This window comes from Leucopleurus acutus, assembly GCF_964270905.1.
Source record: "Leucopleurus acutus genome assembly, chromosome: 5".
NCBI classification, from domain to species: Eukaryota; Metazoa; Chordata; class Mammalia; order Artiodactyla; family Delphinidae; genus Leucopleurus; species Leucopleurus acutus.
In genome coordinates, this window is record NC_139147.1 from 93,908,496 (window position 1) to 93,929,843 (window position 21,348).

At 36.6% G+C, this 21,348-nt stretch overlaps 1 protein-coding gene across 1 annotated transcript in view; it reads left to right on the forward strand.

The window, feature by feature from the left end:
• SPATA16 (spermatogenesis associated 16) overlaps window positions 1-21,348 on the forward strand; it is a gene marked incomplete at its 3' end in the record, with an annotated part of 224,424 nt that overhangs the window by 135,563 nt on the left and 67,513 nt on the right. Inside the window, exon 4 of the mRNA XM_082839271.1 lies at window positions 489-573. Coding sequence (XP_082695397.1) covers window positions 489-573 — 85 coding nt within the window. The remainder of the gene's footprint in view (window positions 1-488; window positions 574-21,348) is intronic.

Consider the following 21,348-nt stretch of genomic DNA (forward strand, 5'->3'; position numbering starts at 1 on the left):
TTGGAAAATTTTTTATTTTCAATTTTAAGGAGACTACTTTAATCAGAGGTGAATAATCTTCAATTTAGGTAAAGTCTTAGATATGCTTTATTACCAGTATAATAGTTAGCTATATATGCTACGCTAGGTTTGAAGGTGTTCTAGAGTCTATAAAATATATGTTACTCTATAAATGCTTTGAAGCTTAATAAGAGGTAACCAAAACAAAGCATTCTCTCATAGTCTTTAAATATTCTTATACTGTACAAACAGAAAAGCAATGTAGAAGACAAATGGTGTGTTGCTTCTTTTACAGTTTTAGTTTTGGTACCAAAAAAAAAGACCTACTTTCTACATTCTAAACTGCGCCTTATGCTTTGCTTAATATTAGTCTAGTCACATTTATACATTACAAAATCTTCTTCTTCAGTATTTATATATACTGCCTGTTATAGTTTTCCTTCTGTCCTATAAATTTGTTTTTTAAAAAAATCTGTCCTTGTTCTTAGGAGTGCCATGATTGCTGACTACATGTTCTGGCTCTGTGGAGGAAGTGAACAGTCTATAAGCAAGCTCATCAAACTATACTGGCAGGTAAAAATTGATGTCCCAACTAGGGAGGAGGAGCCCATTTCATTTTTAGAACCAAAATGAAGGATTGGTGCTTAAAAGACTGCTGAAAAAGGTAGCTCTGGGCATATCAATCAGAAGGACACTACTCAGTAGTAATGTATTTATAATGAAGTAGATTTTCTGAGACTAATTTTAAGGGCAAAATTCAAGGTTGTTAATCCTTGGCCCATACTTCAGTTTTACAACCCAATATAAATTTTAGACATCCCAGGAACTACGTTCCCAGGCATGCTACTATAATGACATGATCCTTTAAAAAATGAACATTGTATTTTCATAGATTCTTCTTAATCTGTGACCTGTAAAAGCAGATGCTAGAAGTACTACCAATTACATAATAAAGGAAAATACAAAGATCCATTGTATTTGTGGGGTAACGTAGTATTTGAAACACTTAACCAGTAGTAAACTGCATATCATCTTTTTTATTTGTTATTCAAAATGGCAGCAAGAAGTCATACCAAAGGTCAATTAGATGTCAAGAGGAGAGTCAGAATTTCTTAGAATTTTTAAAATTTAGAATTTACTAGTTCAGTCTCCTTCGCAACATACAAATCTGTTCTTAACCTATCCTCTCCCCACAAACTGTCAATGACTTTCTGACGAAATATATTCAAAGTGAAGAGCTCACTTATCCCCCAAAAAACAACATCTAATTTGCTAATTATTAAACTGTTTTCCTCATTAAAATAGATTTCTACTCCCTTAAAACTTCCATCAAGTAGTTCCCAGTGAGGCCACATGGACCCAATGGAAACCCACTTCCAAACGAAATATTTTCAAATATTTGAAAATCCAGTACAGACGCTAACTCCCTCCTCCAAATCTTCTCGTCTCCAAACTGTGTGTAGCCTTTTTTTTTCTTTGTATTTCAAGATGGTTTAATGTTATTGAACATGAACCTTTTCAACCAACTAGAATAAGATCTGCTAAAACACTAATATGAAAGTGAGAAATAATTGTCAACAGTCATCTGATACTTCCTGATTTTTCCCACATTTTCACTATTGTGTCTTGGCCCCTAGTTTTCTGTTTCTATATCACATGCTGTCTTCAGTAAACAATAAAGTATTAGGTTTATCATATAAAATTCTCATTAATTTGTATGGTTCTGTCTAAATATTTGGAGCTCAATTTACCTAAAAATAAAGATTTAAATTAGTCCTAATATACTTGACACCTGTAAATTGACCTTAAAGTAGATAAAATTATTATTATTTCAAAAAATTATTAATTTGCTAATAAGTGCAAGACTTTCCTAGGGGAGTCTGGAACATGCAAAATAGTAGCAGTTGCTTATGTATGTAAGTAAATAGTTGTAAAAAAATTGCTAGATATGAAAAATAAGCAAATAATGTCTATTGCATAGATACAGTAAAAAGAAAAGGGCTTTTTATTAAAGTATTTCAGAGACTTGAAGAAAGGTGGGAAAGGAGTTGAATCTTGAGGGTTAGATGATATTCAGCAGGCCTGGCATTTACTAGTTCGCAAACGAATGTTTGTTTCAATTTATTCATTCATTAAACAAACATATATTGAGTACCTACTGTTTTATCTACATTGAAGTAGGAAAAAATAGATTCAATGTTGGTGCAACCTAAGATAGGTTAAGCGCTTGAAATGTTTGTAAATAAATTTTTGTCTGTTTTCTTTAGCTTTCAAAGAGCATTAATATCCCTATTTTATTTACCTAAAATAAAATAAGAATTTTTTACTAAAAAATATCTCCACTTACCAATACGTGCATGTTTGCTACACAAAAAAGGAATAAAAAGAAGACTATTATTTTACTATTCTGCATTAATAAAAGTAACAAAAACCTACTTGTCCTTGTATTCTCTTTTTCTCCTTTAATTTGAAGCAACGTGGTGTATTGAAAAACGGTCCTCATCTGGAAGTCAGATCTGACTCAGTCCAAGTTCTAACACCAACATCTAACCTAAAACAGGCTAGTCTCTAGAGGCGCTTCAAGTAGAAAATAAGAGGTAACTGGCATAAGACATTTGAGAAGGTCTATGCTTAAAGCCCATCTTAGCTCTAAAACCTCATGTTTTCAGGTATATCCAAATATGATGTCATACACCTACTGAATGGGAGAAAATATTTGCAAATGATATGACTTATGAGGGGTTAATATCCAAAACACATAAACAACTCATACAACTCAACATCAAAAAACAAACAAACTGATTAAAAAATGGGCAGAAGACCTGAATAGACATTTTTCCAAAGAGGACCTGCAGATGGCAAACAGGCACCTGAAAAGATGCTCAACATTGCTAACTATCAGGGAAATGCAAATCAAAACCACAATGAGATATCACCTCGAACCTGTCAGAACAGCCATCATCAAAAAGACCACAAATAGCAAATGTTGGCGAGGATGTGGAGAAAAGGGAACCCTCTGACACTGTTGGTGGGAATGTAAATTGGTGCAGCCACTATGGAAAGCAGTATGGAGGTTTCTCAAAAAACCAAAAATAGAATTACCATATGACCCAGGAATCCCACTCCTGAGTATATATCTGAAAAAAATAAAAACACTAATTTGAAAAGATACATGCACCCCAATGTTCATAGAAGCACTACTCACAATTGCCAAGATATGGAAGCAACCTAAGTGTCCATCAACAGATGAATGGATAAAGAAGATGTGGTATATATATATATATATATATATATATATATATATACACATATATACATATATACATATATACATATATATGTATAAATACATATGTGGTGTATACACACACACACACACACACACACACACACACAAAATGGAATACTACTCAGCCATAAAGAAGAATGAAATTTTGCCATTTGCGACATGGATGGACTTGGAGGGCATTATGCTAAGTGAAATAAGCCAGATAGAGAAAGACAAATATTGTATGATGTCACTTATATGTGGAATCTTAAAAATACAATAAACTGGTGAAGATAACAAAAAAGAAGCAGACTCAGTGATTATCAGTGGGGAGAGGGAAGAGGGGAGGAGAAATATAGGGGTAGGAGATTAAAAGATACAAACTATTATGTATAAAATAAGCTACAAGGATATATTGTATGACACAGGGAATATAGCCAATACTTTATAATAACTATAAATGGAGTACAAGCTTTAAAATTTTTGAATCACTATATCATGCATTATTATTATTTATTATTTATTTATTATTATTAATATCATGCATATTATACTATATATAATATTGTACATCAACTATACTTCAATAAAAAAACAAATATGATGTCACAAATTTAAGGAAATTTGTAATATAATTACAAATGTAATTATGTTATGGAAAAAAGTAACATAATTACAAAACACATCCTGCAGATAAGTTCCATAAACAAAACCCTTCTAACCTGCCTCAACATCGGCATACCACACCAGTATCTCAATAGTTATATACTTCCTTCTGCTAGCCACCCTCTCCCTGATCTTAATTCAAATGCATACATCTTCCCCCAAACCTTGCTCTGTTCTAAGTCAAAAGGGGTTTTTGGAACAGTGCCAGAGAGTATGCAGTCCATGCCAACTTTAAAGACAGGGCTGTCCCACTACCCAAACCACCATGGTAATTACACTGTTGAATGTAAGAACGCCCCACACATCACAGATTAGAAATGATGTCTGCATGTACATTTGTAGACATCCATTAAGGCTGAAGAGATAGGGGCTATTTTCACTACTTTTGTAAGTGGAGAAGTTACTATATATCTGCCTTTCAACCAAATAAAATCCCTACCACCCTGGTCAGTTATTCTCTTAGAGATGTTAAACAGGAAATGGAAATTTTCAGAATGTAAAAATTTAAGAACAAGTCTACACCTACTTTCACAGATCGTTGACTTACAATCTCTTAGATGCAGAAGAACAGACCTTTGCCTTGGTGAGCTCAAGAACACCTTTTAATTGCATTAGGAATACTTTTCATGTCAGCAACTCAGCAAGGAAAAAAGGCATAAAGCTCTACACTATATGACAGCTCATACTGGGATGTATCACTTTCATTAAAAGTGTTTGCACCCGTTATTCTATAATAGTATCACCTCTTCAGAGCTAGAGAGAGTTGGAAATACCTTGTCACACCGTACCTGCATTCATACTTCTACAACCTGATACTCATCCTCTGTTATCAGCCAGCCTTCTCTTCTCAAACACCCCCAGACCTCATCACAATTCTGCACTAATTAGCAAAATGGGAAGTCCCTAGTCAGGCTGGGAATTAGCCATTTTGAAGCAGCGACTCTTGTGTATTTATATATTGTTCCTAAAGTAGTAAAATTATTCCAAGAAGAACTTCAGAGTAAACTCTAGTCTACCTCCCAAGCCCCCTGACCCTTAGATCCAAGGATAGATTTAATAGCATCAGGAACTGAGCTAGATTTACTAGCATCAGGAAATGTAAAAACAAACAAGCCTTCCTCTTCCACTCCTGTTTTCTTGCCTTCGTTTTCAGCCATGCTCTCAGACACGCGAGTTATCTGGGGTGCAGCTTTATCTCCTGCAAAGTGAGGAACAGAGCCAACTCTGGTCTGCATCACTCAGCAAAGCGGAGTGAGAAAAGGTGATAACAGCTACTTTTGTTTCAGTACTCGCATGAAACGAGTACAGAGGAACCCCACTAAACAGGGGCAAGCCGCCTGATCAGTTCATTCCCCATCTTGACTGTTCATTTTAAATTTTCTTTCTTTCTTTCTTTCTTTCTTTCTTTCTTCCTTCCTTCCTTCCTTTCCTTCCTTCCTTCCTCTCTCTCTCTTTCTTTCTTTCAAGTCATAAACCCCTCTGAGAATCTGATTCAACTGATAAGCATCCACTTAAAAACAATACTCATAAACACATACACAGAAAAAAATGTGCTATTATTTATCTCATTGCATTGGAAATTGATCTAAACATAGTTAACAAAACAGCATTGACAAGGAATTATGGCTTTCTCACACTTGTGAGAAGGTTGTACACTTTTTCAGGAATAAGAAACTGAAATAACATATTTGACATTGCATCAATGTCAATGTTTCATTTAATAGCAGTAAGAGGTAAAATTCTGATTCACAAAGTCTGATAGCAAATGGAGTCAGAGCTCCTGTAGCTCACAATATCTCACATGGGGCATGTGTCAAGAAATACCAAAATTCATATGACATCATTTCCTTTGTCCTCAAGTCAATGAGCTTATCTTTGTTAACTTCATATTATCAAGGCTATCTATGTCAGCAATTTGTTTCCATTCTAAAGTCATCTGGACAAAAAATGACCTTCGTACGACATAAGCCATTTGCAGAGTGTCTGTAGATTTTTGTCTCTAGAAACTCTCCAGACTTTATCAGTCTCACCTCCAATATTAGAAAATCCAGATTTCTGTCTGACTCCAGCGACCTCATTCAGAATAGCAGCTCGACCAAAAAAACTCATTCTTCAGCAGTATCTCTAATAGTAAATTCAGCATTTTGATCAAAAGATTTGCCTCATTTATGTAACTAAGATATGAGCCGTTATAAAGCTAGTCCTGGAATGAACTTCTCACATCCAATTTGTTCTAAGAAGGGGTTTCTTTTCTCTTAAAAAAAAAAAAGTTAAAAGGAGTAACCAAACCAAATATCTCCTAAATCTCTTCTCTGGATTGCCAACACACTTCTCTAGCAGGAAAGAACCTCATGGTGTGCTCTTATATCTTGACAAAGATTTACTGAAAAGGCAATGATTGGAGTTCTTGGCTCTGAGGAAGTTGAAGACTTTCACAGCAGTAGAAGGACCTCTTCGGGGATTGTTGGAAGGGCTGTTGACTCTAACACGGGCCCATGTAAAAAGCCTGACATGTGGAGCATCTTTCCTTAGTGAAGCAGCAGAGGCTGAGGAAGTGCCAACTTCTCGGGTCCTCCATCTGTGCAGAGAATACCAAGACTTCCCATCCAATTCAAGTTGTACTTGGCATTGAAATTGTGCACCATCTTAAAGACATCAATGGCCTAAATGGTTTCCAAGGTGGGCTCACCAAAAAGAAATATTTTTTGGTGTAATCAGTCTACTTTCAAGGGACAAAATCAGGAGCTGGCTGCCCTGAGAGACAAAAGATTTTCCCCAGGCACATGCTTGAGGAAGATGGTGCACAGTTTGTGGTCCCCTAAAGCATTTCCATGGCTTTCGGGGGTTCACAGACCATAGGATAAGACACTTGCACTACTCCTTCTCTTTCCAACAGCCCTTTTTCACTTTGGTATTGGGCCTAACAGGAGACATTTACTGCTTCCAGCACTCAAAGCAAAAAATAGCACCCAGAATGTTAGTGTCATACAGTGCCTCCTCAGACTGCACTGTAGACATTCAAGCTTGAAACCTTTCCAATCCAGTGTCTCCAGACTCCTCTTAAGTTAGTGGATAGCCTTCTTCTTTACGTTCAAATTGTATTTGTCATTCATACTCATTCAGCACATATTTATCAAGTACTTATTAGTGACCATGTGTTAAGCACGGTGCTATGTGTTGGATATACAGCAGTGAAAGAAAGAGACATCACCCTGTCTTCAAAAGCACATATTCTAGTGCAAAATACTTACCAAGAAAAACAACTGGGACTTAAAGTAGACATCACTCCTTAATCTGTTTTTCTTCCACAATACCGTCAAAGTACCAAAAACCATCATGGTTTGACATGAAACTCAAACCAATAAAATTGAGAATATTTTGGTATAGTTGTTTTGTTTGCAATTTAAAAATTCAGTGCTTATGTTAATTCAACAAGTATTTGTGTGTGTGTGTGTGTGTGTGTTTTAAGTTCAGAATTGCAGACAACCTTTGTGCTTTAGTTGAGTTGGGGATTCATAGGAATATTTGGAGAAGGTTACAGTTTTCCAAGAGTCTTTTGTCTCACTGGTCTCTGTGCTCACAGGTGTCTTCATGCAAATTCTAAGGTCTTAGCTATTAGCTTCTTCCTTCAGAAGTGGTGATCAAGGTAGCAGGAAGCTAAAGGCTTTCTCTGCACTAACCAGAGAATGATGTAGGCTACCTTAACACTGAACAGAAGTTGACCTTAGACTTAACTTTACTATCCAGTTCTTCGTTTTTCTTCTTGATATTGCAAAATCATCCCAATATTAGTCATTTACCTGGTAAAAAGTTATGATATCTCAACCTTAGAATAAAAATAAAATCTTTAATATGAAATTACAGGCAAAGTAAGGTCAAGGAACCACAAAATTTTTATTACCTTTAACAAAACACCTACATATTCTGCAGAAGAAAAAATGTGTTCTCTCTAAAGATTTTCTTCTTGTGAAAATTTTTTCCACAGAAGGAACAAAATAGAAATACCATATGAGCATTTCTCTTAAATGGTCTGTACTTACAGTTTATTTATTTATTTAGCCTGTCAGACACAGAGTTTATAAAATATTTGGACAAGGCGTGCCTGAGTACAATCTAGGGCTTATAGTATTTGATTTTTGCTGTTATATAGATATATATTTATATATAGATAGATAGATAAATATATTCAATAAAGCCTTTATTGAATTTGTTACAATATTGCTTCTGTTTTATGTTTTGGTATTTTTGGCTGCAAGGCATGTGGGATCTTAGCTCCCCGACCAGGGATCAAACCAGCACCCCCAGCACTGGAAGGCAAAGTCTTAACCATTGGACCACCAGGGAAGTCCCTAGGGCTTACAGTATTTGGAGTAGATATAATTTGAGAAACACCAAAGCTACTAACCTAAAAATATTTTCCCTATCAATTGCCATATATTATGCTTAAATTCCCACCATTTGGCATTAAGTGTCTAGTCATCCCCAAGTAATATGAAAAAGAAATTTTATCTAGAAGTGCTTCACTCATTAATGGGTGACCCCTAGACACAGTTGTGGGAATTAGTTTGAGACTTTCCTCATTTCTTTGGAAACATGAAAACAGAATCCTGAAGGAAAAAGATGCGGAAGGAAAGGTAAGCTCTGATGAGGAAAGGTGACAACGTTCTGGAATATAGGGAATGTAGACTGAGCAGAGGGATCTTATGGAAGCAATAGATATCTGTGCTTCACTCTATGAAGGAAAGGAAGCAAAAGGAAACAGGCAATATAGAGCAGTAGAATGAAGTCAAACCTCAGATCCACAAGATATAACTTCTAGTTCCAATGCTAGGATACAATTGTGGGTAAATCACTTCATTTCTGTATTAGTCAGCTACTGATACAATAATGCTGTATAACAAATCACTCTAAAACTCAGTGACTTATAATAATCATCAGGTTAACTTGGGTTTGACTGATCTAGGCTGGTCTTGGCTGGGCGTGGTTAGGCTTAGCTCTAAGCTGCAAAGAGGCCCAAGTGTGATCCACATGTCTCTCATCCTCCTTAGACCAATGGCTACCTGATGTCTGTTCTTCTTATGGCAAAATGCAGGATTCTAAGAGAGAAAGAAAAACCATAGAAGCACATTTCAAGCCTCTGCTCATACCATGCCTGAAACATTCCATTAGCCAAAGAAAAGCATGTGGTCAAGCCCAAGGACATAAATTCTTCCGCTTACTGCAAATCCATGACAAAGCTATTGATATGATATTGCTATAGGGAGGGGGGACATTGAGACCAGCAATGCAATCTACCACAACTGCTCTAGACTTTAGTGTCTGCTGCTATATGATGAGGAAGCTGGCTTAGGTAAATGGTTCTCAAACACTGGTCCAGCTGCATCAGAGGCACTTGGGAAAACATTTGAAGTATTAGATCCTTAGAGTTGGGTATGGTCCTGAAAATCATATTTGCCTACTGACCCCCTACTAGGTGATTCCACTGCATAATCATGTGCTAGATGGTCTCTAAGACCATTTATAATTATTTTAAAGTTAATAACCAACTTAGCCTACCATAGAGTTTATGTAGGGCTTCCCTAGGTGCAAAGGTAGAATGGTAGATGACCTGCACAGGTGATGCTGCCTACCTGACAATGTAACTGATATAATCCATAAGCCCCCGATTCTTCCCTCCCTCAGTCTTTCCACTATATATAGATGCCTCCAGTAAATGAGGCAAACTGTGCTTCCCATTTTTAAAGATCAACACCTGCTCTCCCCCTCTCACCACGATGTCAGTCAGGTTTTCTTGCCCACGTCCCATCCTGAAAGCAGACTCCTTGGCTGCATCAGGATCCTTTCCCACATTCAGTGTTACATCTGGACAACAATGGGTACTGCAATGTTTTTTAGTCACTTGCCTACAAAGAGATTTGTCCATTAAGCTAGGCAATATTAAAATTCTCATTTTATGAATTCTCCTACTTTTTAGTTAGAAGACAGGCTAAAGAGGAAGTGTCCAAATTGAGATGAGAGGTAAAAGAGAGCTTCTTTTCCTAGGTCTTAGATAAATGTAGAAATGAATTTCTCATCTAATTATTCATTCCTGTTTATATATTCTTTAATGATATGTTTCTATGGTTACCAGCGTTGTTAAATGCTGCCTGTGTTTCATTTTGCTTTGATGCTATTTGAGGTAGTATGCCAGTAAAAGAGGTTCACTTTTAAATGAAAGATGTAATTGAGGCATGTATTTGATCCAAGGTTGAGTGTTCCCGCGAAGGAGATAGTGACCGTGACATTATTTTCTGTTTGTATAGTTTTGCATAGTTTTTCTGTTGATGCTCTGTGAGTGTCCCAGGGACTAGGAAGGAAGAAAGGAAGTAAGGAAAGAAAGGAAGGAGGAAGACAGGGAGGGAGGAATGGAGGAAGGAGCCTCAACCATACACATATTAAACTCATGCCTACATATCAGTACTATATATTTGATGGCATTGATTTGACCAGACTGTCAAGTAGGTAAGGTTGCTTTATACCTGCCCCATCCCCCCCTTCTCCCCACACTGTCCCTCCTCCTCAGTCCCACATGTACATGTGAAGAGGCAAAGCCTTCTTTGAAAAATGAGTCAAACACTCAATTACTTTACCTCAGTGTGAATTCTAGTCAAAGTGCCACCTTTTCGGAGGTGGTCTGCCTTTAAAACCCTAATTCTCACTGAGAAATAAACGGCTTTGTGTCCTGCTAAAACAAGTCAGGCATCCTGATCATACAAGAATGTGGAGACAGGGGCTTCCCTGGTGGCGCAGTGGTTGAGAGTCCGCCTGCCGATGCAGGGGACACGGGTTCGTGCCCCGGTCTGGGAAGATCCCACATGCCGCGGAGCGGCTGGGCCCGTGGGACATGGACGCTGAGCCTGCGCGTCCGGAGCCTGTGCTCCACAACGGGAGAAGTCACAACAGTGAGAGGCCCGCGAATGTGGAGTAGAGGCAGAGCCTCAGAATGTGCCCTGCAGGGGGCAGCACACTTCACCTGTACATCAGCCCTATCTATCTGCAAGTTGGTAATTCAAGCTCCTTCGAAAAGGGTGACATCATACCAAGCAAGAAAATTAATCCTCAGCCACTCCCGAAGAAATATTTACTTAGTACTCTTCTTCAGAAATATGTGTGTGTGTGTGTGTGTGTGTGTGTGTGTGTGTGTGTGTGTGTGTGTGTGTCTTTTTCATGGTGCTGGTTTGCTTTTACAGTAATATCCATAGGTGATTAAACAGAGTCAGCTTTTCCTTTTCTTTTTTTCCCTCCTAAAAAGTTTTTTGGGTTTCCGACAGTTCTTACGGGAGGAAAAAAAAGTAACCTCTAAATTTCTTTTCATTTTCCTTCATTTGAGAATGATGTGGGTTTCAGAAATCTAAGGCAATTTGGGCCTTCTTTTACCTGAACAAATCTAGGTATAACTATTTGATTCCCAGAAGTCCTGTGGCTATTCTGCTCAGTTGCCATGAGGTTATTTTATTTATTGAGACATAGAGGCTGTGCCTTCCAGTTCAAATTTGTTTTTGTTTGCATCCGAAAATCAAAAATTGTTATGAGCAAAACCAAATTTAGAGGGGTTTGTGGTTATCTTTCATATTTCCCACAGATACTTATGGCTTATTGATTTACAAGCTTGCTGATAAATTGAGGTCACATGTTTTTAGCAGTTGGAGATGTGGAATAACTATTCCATGAAATTATTAAACTTTTTAAGCTGTGTTCACCCAGGTATAAGATAATCTGTGAAGCTCAAAGCTTTTAACGTTTTTATTTATATTCAGCCATCTTTTTGATGGTATTGCACACCAATTAAAAGTAAATTCTCCTCTTTTCTTGAAGTCATATGATTGTATTTTCCTCACAGATTTTTTTTCTAATAGATCTTTATTGGAGTATAATTGCTTCACAATACTGTGTTAGTTTCTGTGGTACAACAAAGTGAATCAGCTATATGTATACATATATCCCCATATCCCATCCCTCTTGAGCCTCCCTCCCACCCTCCCTATCCCACCCCTCTAGGTGGTCACAGAGCACTGAGCTGGTCTCCCTGTGCTACGCAGCTGCTTCCCACTAGCTATCTATTTTACATTTGGTAGTGTATATATGTCAATGCTACTCTCACTTCACCCCAGCTTCCCCCTTCCCCATCGTGTCCTCAAGTCCATTCTCTATGTCTATGTCTTTATTCCTGCCCTGCCACTAGGTTCATCAGTACCTTTTTTTTTTTTTTTTTTTTAGATTCCATATATATGTGTGAGCATATGGTATTTTTTTTCTCTTTCTGACTTACTTCACTCTGTATGACAGACTCTAGGTCCATCCACCTCACTACAAATAACTCAATTTCGTTTCTTTTTATGGCTGAGTAATATTCCATTGTATATATATGCCACATCTTCTTTATCCATTCATCTGTTGATGGACATTTAGGTTGTGTCCACATCCTGGCTATTGTAAATAGAGCTGCAATGAACATTGGGGTACATGTCTCTTTTTGAATTATGGTTTTCTCAGGGTATATGCCCAGTAGTGGGATTGCTGGGTCATATGGTAATTCTATTTTTAGTTTTTTAAGGAACCTCCATACTGTTCTCCATAGTAATTGTATCAATTTACATTCCCACCAACAGTGCAGGAGGGTTCCTTTTTCACCACACCCTTTCCAACATTTATTGTTTCTAGATTTTTTGATAATGGCCATTCTGACCAGTGTGAGGTAATTCTCACTGAGGTTTTCTCATCTGTAACGTGAGATAATAATGCTTGTTTTCCAGTGTTGCCTTAACAAATAAACAGAATTTATTTACAGCACTTAGCCAATGTCCAGTGAACACACTATTAATAAATGAGTTTTCCAGATTTATCAATGAATTAAACAAAATCTACATAGGTAGAGTGCAAGAGCAGGTTGCTCTCTGGTGAGAGTCAGTTCATACAACCTATGTCTTGTCTTCATATTAAACATCCTAGGATTCTTTCAACTTCTTCTACAATATACATTTTTTTCAAGGGCAACCTTGACTTCTCCACTCAAAGTTGTCTTGCATAGCAGCCCGAGAGATAAAACAAATTCTTGGTAGAAAAAGCAGTACAAGCCTGGGAACCCAGTTCTTGTCCCAATCTTACCATGCTGTGGGTGCCAGCCAGCCATACCCTAAGACCACCAGTCAAGAAATACAATCAAGGACTTCCCTGATGGTCCAGTGGTAAAGAATCCACCTTCCAATGCAGGTCCCTGGTCAGGGAACTAGGTTCCCACATGCCACAGGGCAGCTAAGCCCGTGCAGCACAACTACTGACCTCGCGCGCCTCAATGAGACAGCCCGCATGCTGAAAACTACAGAGCCCATGCACCCTGGAGCCTGCACGCCACAACTAGAGAAGAGACAACCCGCACGCCACAACTACAGAGAACCCGGTGTGCCGCAAGGAAAGATCCCGCATGCCTCAACGAAGATCCTGCATGCAGCAGTTAAGACCCGATGCAGCCAAAAAATAAAAATAAAAAATAAATAAGTAAAATATAAAGGAAAAAGAAATACAATCAGAAAACAACATACATACAGTTAGCAAAAGGAATACCTACTTTCAGATAACTAAACAAAGTATAGAGATGAAACGCTCAACAACCACAACAAAAAGGGTCCTAAACTGTGTTGGCATTTACCACTGAACACGGGCTAAAGCTTGTTAGTAATACCCAGTTGTGCTTATGAAATAATTAATGGTTATACAGCTATGTATTCCTGATACCTTTTGGTGATTCACTTTAAGTCATCAAGAATAAAAGCTCTGTGGCACCCTAAAGAGTCTGGAGGCTGCTGAAACCCATACTTGTAGCTCTGAGTTTCTATCAGCTAGTGTTTCTCCAATGTGCAAGCAGAAAATTATTCAGGGTCTTTAGAACAAGAACATATTTTATATTCTATTTCCAAATTATATGTGCTTTGCCATTAAATAAGTTAGACCAACCCAAGCACATTATTAACTTCCCACATCAAGAAGCCGTTCATTTAATTTTTGTAAATGTTTCTCTTTGAGAGAGGCATGCTAATTGATAGCATATCCTAAATCTTATGAGTGGCTGGTGGAACAAAACAGTCTCATTATGGCCAGTAGGAGTGAAGGATCAATATTCTCTTTTGTGTTAGGATTGTTGTTGTGAAGAGGATCTTGACCTGGTTTAGTTTTGATGTGCTCCATTTGTTTCTTTGTTAGCATTAGACTCAAATTCTCCTTGTCTCTGAAGACAGGAATTAGACAGTCATGAAAAAAGAAAATGGAAACTAATACTTGATCTTATACTTCTAGGAAACAATCTAATTACAAAGACATGAAAATTCTCTCAGTGTAAGAGAAAGCATTGGTTCAAGAGACTTGTGTTCTTGTCTTGCTTCCATCTCTAATTTTGTGACCTCAAGTGAGTCACCAGAACTAACAAGCCTCAGTTTCCTTGATTATAAAGTTGAGTGATTTTAAAATAATACCTTAGGTCCCTTCTATCTCTTTAGTTCCATGCTGAAGGGGCATGGAAATAAAATCCTGCTACAAAATCTAAATTATTAAAAATTAATACAGGGTAAATTTTGGGCATTAAATGCTGAAGTTATTCAGCTAATGGAAGCATCATATATAATCAAAACCTTAGCCCTAACCCGACTGGCGAGTGAACAGTGGAGTACATACACACAACACACACACACACACACACACACACACACACACACACACACACAATATGTGGTATATATATATGTTCTAAAATTCTATAATACTCTATACACTGCAAAACTAAGGTAAATTAAATACTTTAGAAATTAAAATGGTATATATTGTGACTTTTAAACAGGACAGGTTGCAAAGTAGAGAATTCAAAACAGCTATATAAAAATTTGCTTACCTTCGTACAAGTAACCTGTCCATAGAATATGTGGTAATTTTCATAAAATGCAAATAAAATTTTAAATACCTTGATTTACACTGCATGACAGTATTTATAACTTTCATATCACTGGGCTAATAAATGCAATGGAAAAGCTGCCAAATATTCCTTTATATTAGAAAAATATGGAACTTACAATCAAGGTTGTTTAATAAAAGAGCGCTCATAAACCCAAGGAAATATTTCAGCATTAAAATGTTGATTATCACGGCAGGGACAAACAATCAATTATTACATATTTTATTCCAACATATCACTATATTAATAAAATTATCATAACAGTGTCAATCCAGGCTATTTCATAAGTGCTACTATGAAGAGGTTTACAGGTAAGTCTCAAAGTAAGATACTCTGCTCCTTAGGAAAATCTGCTCTTTAGGTTAAATCTAAATTTCAAGAAAATTGAAATCTTTCTAATTAAATCCATATATATTCAAAGGGATTAAGTTTGAAAAATATTGCTCAAAAATTTTATTTTTCCATTTTCTAGAAAATTCTAGGTATCATTCAAATTTTCATCATTATTAATATAATAACAAAGAGCCATGTTAACCACTAAGGGCTAAAGGTTCCCATTCAATCATTTATAGCTTTCAAGTATAGCACTGCTTCCTTTGAATCTAATAATGTCAATTCTGAAGATAAAACAACACAGTCATATTCGTCCACTAGGAATACTTACTTAGATGAACTTCAGGAGGATTAAAGGGTAGGATATATAAAAAAATTTATCACACTGCTAAATGAAAAGTTATTTTATCTCAAAGTAGCTTTTCTTTCTTTACTTTTTTTTATAACACATAAGGCTTAGTAGAAAAAGCAATGGATTATGAGAGATTCCAATTTTCCTTTATTATTGTATATTAGGGTAGACTAATTACTACAACAAACAACTCCAAAATTTCAGTAATTTAAAACAATAAACGTTGATTTCTCACTCACAGTATAGTCCAATGTGGGTGTTCCTGGTTGGTTCTCCTCCAGTCAGCAACAGAAGAACCCATACTCCTTCCATCCTGCAGCTCAATCTTCTTCCACATCCTGGGAGTCTTCCTCTCTAGGCAGTTGATAAGGAAAGAAAATAGAAGAGGTTTCTATTCTAAGCAGGGTTTTATGGACTAAGCCTGGAAAGAGTAACATTCCTGCCTACAAATTGGCCTTCACTCAGCCACATGGCCACACCTAACTGCAAGGGAAACTGCCTAACCACGTGTACAGGATATATATGTGTGAGAGTGTGTGTGTGTGTGTGTGTATATATACATATACGCACACACACATATATATATTATAAAATTGTTCTAAAATTCTGTAGTACTCGCATATACTGCAAAACTAAATTAAATACTTCAGAATTTAAAATTATATTTATTATGACTGTTTTTAAATAGGAGGGTAAAGCCCAGGAGGTAAAAAGATAATTTTCCAAAGAGAAAGTGAAATATAATATTCGAGACCCTAATTCTAAATTCCATAAAATTAAAAGCTGTTAATCCTTAGAAAAGTCACTTATGCCTCTCCAAGTCACTTAAGTCATCTGCAATTCAATGAATTGAGCTGGAAAATTCCCAAGGTTGCTTCCAGATCTAATCTTGTAAGTAAAGCAATTTACTGCAATTATGGTCAACCCAGATACTGGGAGCATTAAAGGAATAATTTGACAATAATATATAATAATTTTATCACATTTTCTAATCAGTGATAACAGGAATTCTACTTACTGATTCATCATCATTGGACACATTGTTAAAAGTTACAATTTATCCAAATCCTCCAGCAAAAAGATAGGGGAAAAAATATCATGATCCTGTCATCCTGGAAATGTTTGAGGTTTATGGTTACTGCAAGATTTATCCTGAGAACTTTGGGTGCTCTTAAAAATTCACCAGGAAGAATCAAGCCCCTTGGTTTAGAAGGAGACAAATTTTGTTTCTTTTCTTTTTTGCTAGTCATCTTTTCCCTCTACTTTGCTTTTTCTTTACTCTTAATGGCCTGTCTCTCCCAGTCTTTCCTGGTTTACAATTATCCTAGGCAAGTTGATTTCTGAGGTAGCAAAGGGCTCTTTTTTGCTTAGCTGAAGTATAAGGAGAAATTATTATGTTACTGTTTGTAGAGGAAGTGAGCTGCCCACAGACACTCTTGGTTTATGTAACTATAAGCTTTAAAACTTGCTAACAGGAGGATAACAGAGAGTTAGTAGGACTTGCAAATGTAAACACCTAATTTCAAAGCTCTTTTTTGTGTAGCAGCAAAGAAAGCATAATTAATAGCAATGTACACTTAACAACAGGACACCTGGACTGATTGTTTTCCCCATTCTCTGCACATGTGCAACATTTATTGACACCGGAGAAACTCACACATTGGGAAAGAATGACTCAGTTGCAGAAAATTTTTGTCAAGTTAAAAACTATCATTTGAAATCTGCCTTCATTTTCAGTGAAGCTTACTTTTTTACAAGCTGCAATTTCTCATCTGTTCTCTTTATTTTCAAAGATTTTCAAAAGAAAATCTTTGACTGATAGTAAAAAGTAAATTAAATTTATATTTTAATATCTATCATTCTTACAAAATATCTCAGTTTTTAAAAATCTTTAAATTTAAAATCTTCAATTTGCACATATTAGACTGTTCATACATCATTAAAAATCTACAAACAACGAATACTGGAGGGGGTGTGGAGGAAAGGGAACCCTCCTACACTGTTGGTGGAAACATAAATTGGTGGAAAACAGTATGGAGGTTCCTCAAAAAACGAAAAATAAAGTTGCCATATGATCCAGCAATCCCACTCCTGGGCATATATCCAGACAAAACTATAATTCAAAAAGATACATGCACCCCTATGTTCATAGCAGCACTATTCACAATAGCCAAGACATGGAAACAACATAAATGTCCACCAACAGATGAATGGATAAAGAAGATGTGGTACATACATACAATGGAATACTACTCAGCCATAAAAAAGAATGAAATAATTTGCAGCAACATGGAGGGACCTAGAGATTATCATACTAAGTGAAGTAAGTCAGAAAGAGAAAGACAAATACCATATGATATCACTTATATGTGAAATCTAAAATATGACACAAATGAACTTATCTACAAAACAGAAACAGACTCACAGACATAGAGAACACACTAGTGGTTGCCAGGACGAGGGGGTTGTGGGGAGAGATGGACTGGGAGTTTGGGATTAGGCACAAACTATTACACTTGATCTTAGCCAAAAGGCCGAGAAGCGATAGGCACAAACTATTATATAGAGAATGGATAAACAGCAAGGTCCTACTGTACAGCACAGGGAACTATATTCAATATCCTGTGATAAACCACAGCGGAAAAGAGTATGAAAAAAATGTGTGTGTGTATATATATATATATATATATATATGTATGTATAACTGAATCACTTTGCTGTACAGCAGAAATTAACACAACATTGTAAATCAACTATACTTCAATAAAATACATTTTTAAAAAAATGGACATAGACTGCTCATGAAAGACAAGTCCAATTCTAAATTATCAAATTATTACCATCACAAAATGAAAACCTGATATTTTGGTGTCCAACCAAAAACAGTCAAAAATTCCCACTATTTTAAATAATAATAATTATAATATTTATAATTATAGTAATAATATTTTAAAGCTAAATTCTTTCTAGATTGCTTCACAAATGAGTCATTCAATAATGTACCAGAAATGTTATATATCTGTATATTTATATTTAAAATATAATTTAGAAGTTTAAATATGTATATTTAAAATTATATCACAATATTTCTTCTTGGGGCTCTAATAATTTCCTCTGAGAAAGTATCTTCATTGAAAGTTCAATTCTTATCCTTGCATACACACTCTGCTCACTCACCCACTTCCTTACTCATCTTCAAGATGGAGGGCAGAAGCCACAAAAGAACCCCATTTCTACTGGCTCTGAGTGGGGAGCTCTAGAGGGAGGCCATGCTCTAGCACACACCCTCCTGAGTAGAGAGCCCTGTGAAAGCCTGAATGCCATGCCCTGAACATCAAGCCAAGAGCACAATGCCTTAAACAAGCAGATCAAGCTGCCACACACTTCAGCCACTTGCAAAACAAAAAAAGACTAGTGTAGGCTCTTGGGCACGAGTCTTCCTGTCCTGCTGTGTGATGGCTCAGCAAAGCTACCCTGCCAGCAGTTACTTAAGCTGCCAGCAGTTGAAAAAGAAATGGGATGGAGAGAGTGTTTTCTTCTGTCCTGGCCTTACTGGGATACTGTTAATACCTTTCTGGAAGCAAACTAGAGGATTAAATACCTTCACTAAATTTTTTGATCCAGAATTTAAAGCAAAATATCTTCAACAAGATATTCAGAGACACCACAAGGAAAGCTATTTGGATGTTAGGAAGTGTTATGGGCTGAATCACGTCCCCCCGCAAAATTCACATGCTGAAGTCCTAACCCCAGGCTGTAGATTGTGACTATTTGCACACAGGGTCTTTAAAGAGGTAATTAAGTTAAATTAGGTCTTTAAGTGGGATTTAATCCAATATGACTGGTGTTCTTATAAGAAGAGGAGATTAGAATACAGACACACCCAGAGGGAAACCCATGTGAAGACACAGAAGAAGGTACCTGGCCATCTACAAGCCAAGGAGAGAGGCCTAAGAAGAAATCAACCCTGCAGACACCTGGATCTCAGACTTCTAGGCTCTGGAACTAGGAGAAAATAAATTTCTGTTATTTAAGCCACCCAGTCTGTGAAACTTTGTTAGGACAGCCCTAGCAAACTCATACAGGAACTAACAGCTTACAAAAGGCAGTAAAGTCAGATCAAGACCTTAGATCTGAGGTCTAGAACAGCTCCCTTCTTCAGCACCTCACTCAACACGAATCCAGGTACAGCTACTTACTTTTTTGGTCTGGACAGGCCATCCCAGGATTGGTTCCAGCAATAAACGTATTCTAGCATATTCCATGTTCCAGCAATGAACAATGAAGCAAGGACCAAGCTGGAGAAAACATTCTTCTACTCGATATAAAGGATCTTTACTTTCTTTTGGAGGACCAGAACCTGGTACCTAAACAGCTTGAGTTCTTAATCCACACCTCTGAATTCCAGACCTGCTGCCTGCATTGCCGCTGTTGGCCTTTCACAGTAGCATCCAGGCCTCAGCACCCAGACCTGCTGCACCCTCAGAATCCACTGCTGCATAATCCATGGCTACTTCCATCTAAGTGCTGGCTCCGGGTTTGGCATCACAATCACATTCTTTCCCTTCTAGTTCCTCAGACCTAGAAAGGACAGCACTGTGGACAATGTAAGTTCTTTCCCTCAGCCATTCAGAAATTTGTCCCACACCAAATTTAAATTGTAAACTAACACTGGAATGCCTTTGAGGACAGATGCTTCTTTAGAAGTCCTTTGACCTGAACTGTTCAGCATTTGTATTGTTTTACTTCACTGTCTATTCAGAATCCTAATCATAGCCCATAAGAAAGAATGTGACTTTAATATTGGACTTTGCTGGTGTGCTTGAGTGTGCACTAGTTATCTTTCTTTGAATCATAGCCATATGGTAAATTTTCTGTTTTGTTATGGTTCCCTTTCATTGGTGGGCATGCAGTGGGCATTTCTTGGAAATGGCCAATTTTTATTAAAATGTTTCTAGAAGAAATTTTTTTTTAATTGTAAATTAAAAAATTGATCATAGGGGCCATTTGAAGTCACTGAGGAATGAAGCAAGCAATCAACAATAGAAATTCAGTTTCCCAGTTTCAAATCAACTCCTTATTGCTGTTAATATTAGTCTAAAACTTGTTTACAATATATTCTACCAGTAATAATATAAATTGCTGTTTGTTAAATGATTTTTCTTTGTTGGAAACTTCAAATCTATTATTTTTCCTTATTGGTTGTTGACAACTTTTAGTTGTCAGGGAAAAAATCATTCCTATAACTAAATTTGGATTTTTGTAATATTCTTTTATGCTATTTTCAGAAAAATGATATCACTATAGACACTTCTACTTTTTATTCAATGTTCAAGCCTTGTTAGAAGGAAAAGTTGTAGGAAAGGAATAAATTCCTTTTAAAACTTCACATAACTTTCCTTTTGGTCTGTTTCAAATAGTAATAGACCTAGTTAAAGCAGGAAGTTCAGGGTGATGGCAGGCTTTATGAAGAATGGTATCTTGCATGAACAAAGAAAATTTAAAGAAATTCTTAAATAGCTGAATCCATCTCAAATGGCTCTTGTGATCTGGAGGGAAGGAAAGCTTTGCTAGGAGGAAGTTGAGAAAGTTTTCTTTTTTTTTTTTTCAATTCCAAAAGGCTTTGCCATGTATTGGAAGAAGAAAAACATACAGTTTGTCTAGTTTGTCATGTTATTTATAGACAATACTTAAATCTAGATATTTTAATTAATTTTTTAAAGTAAAATTGCTCATCAGTGTCTGTTCATA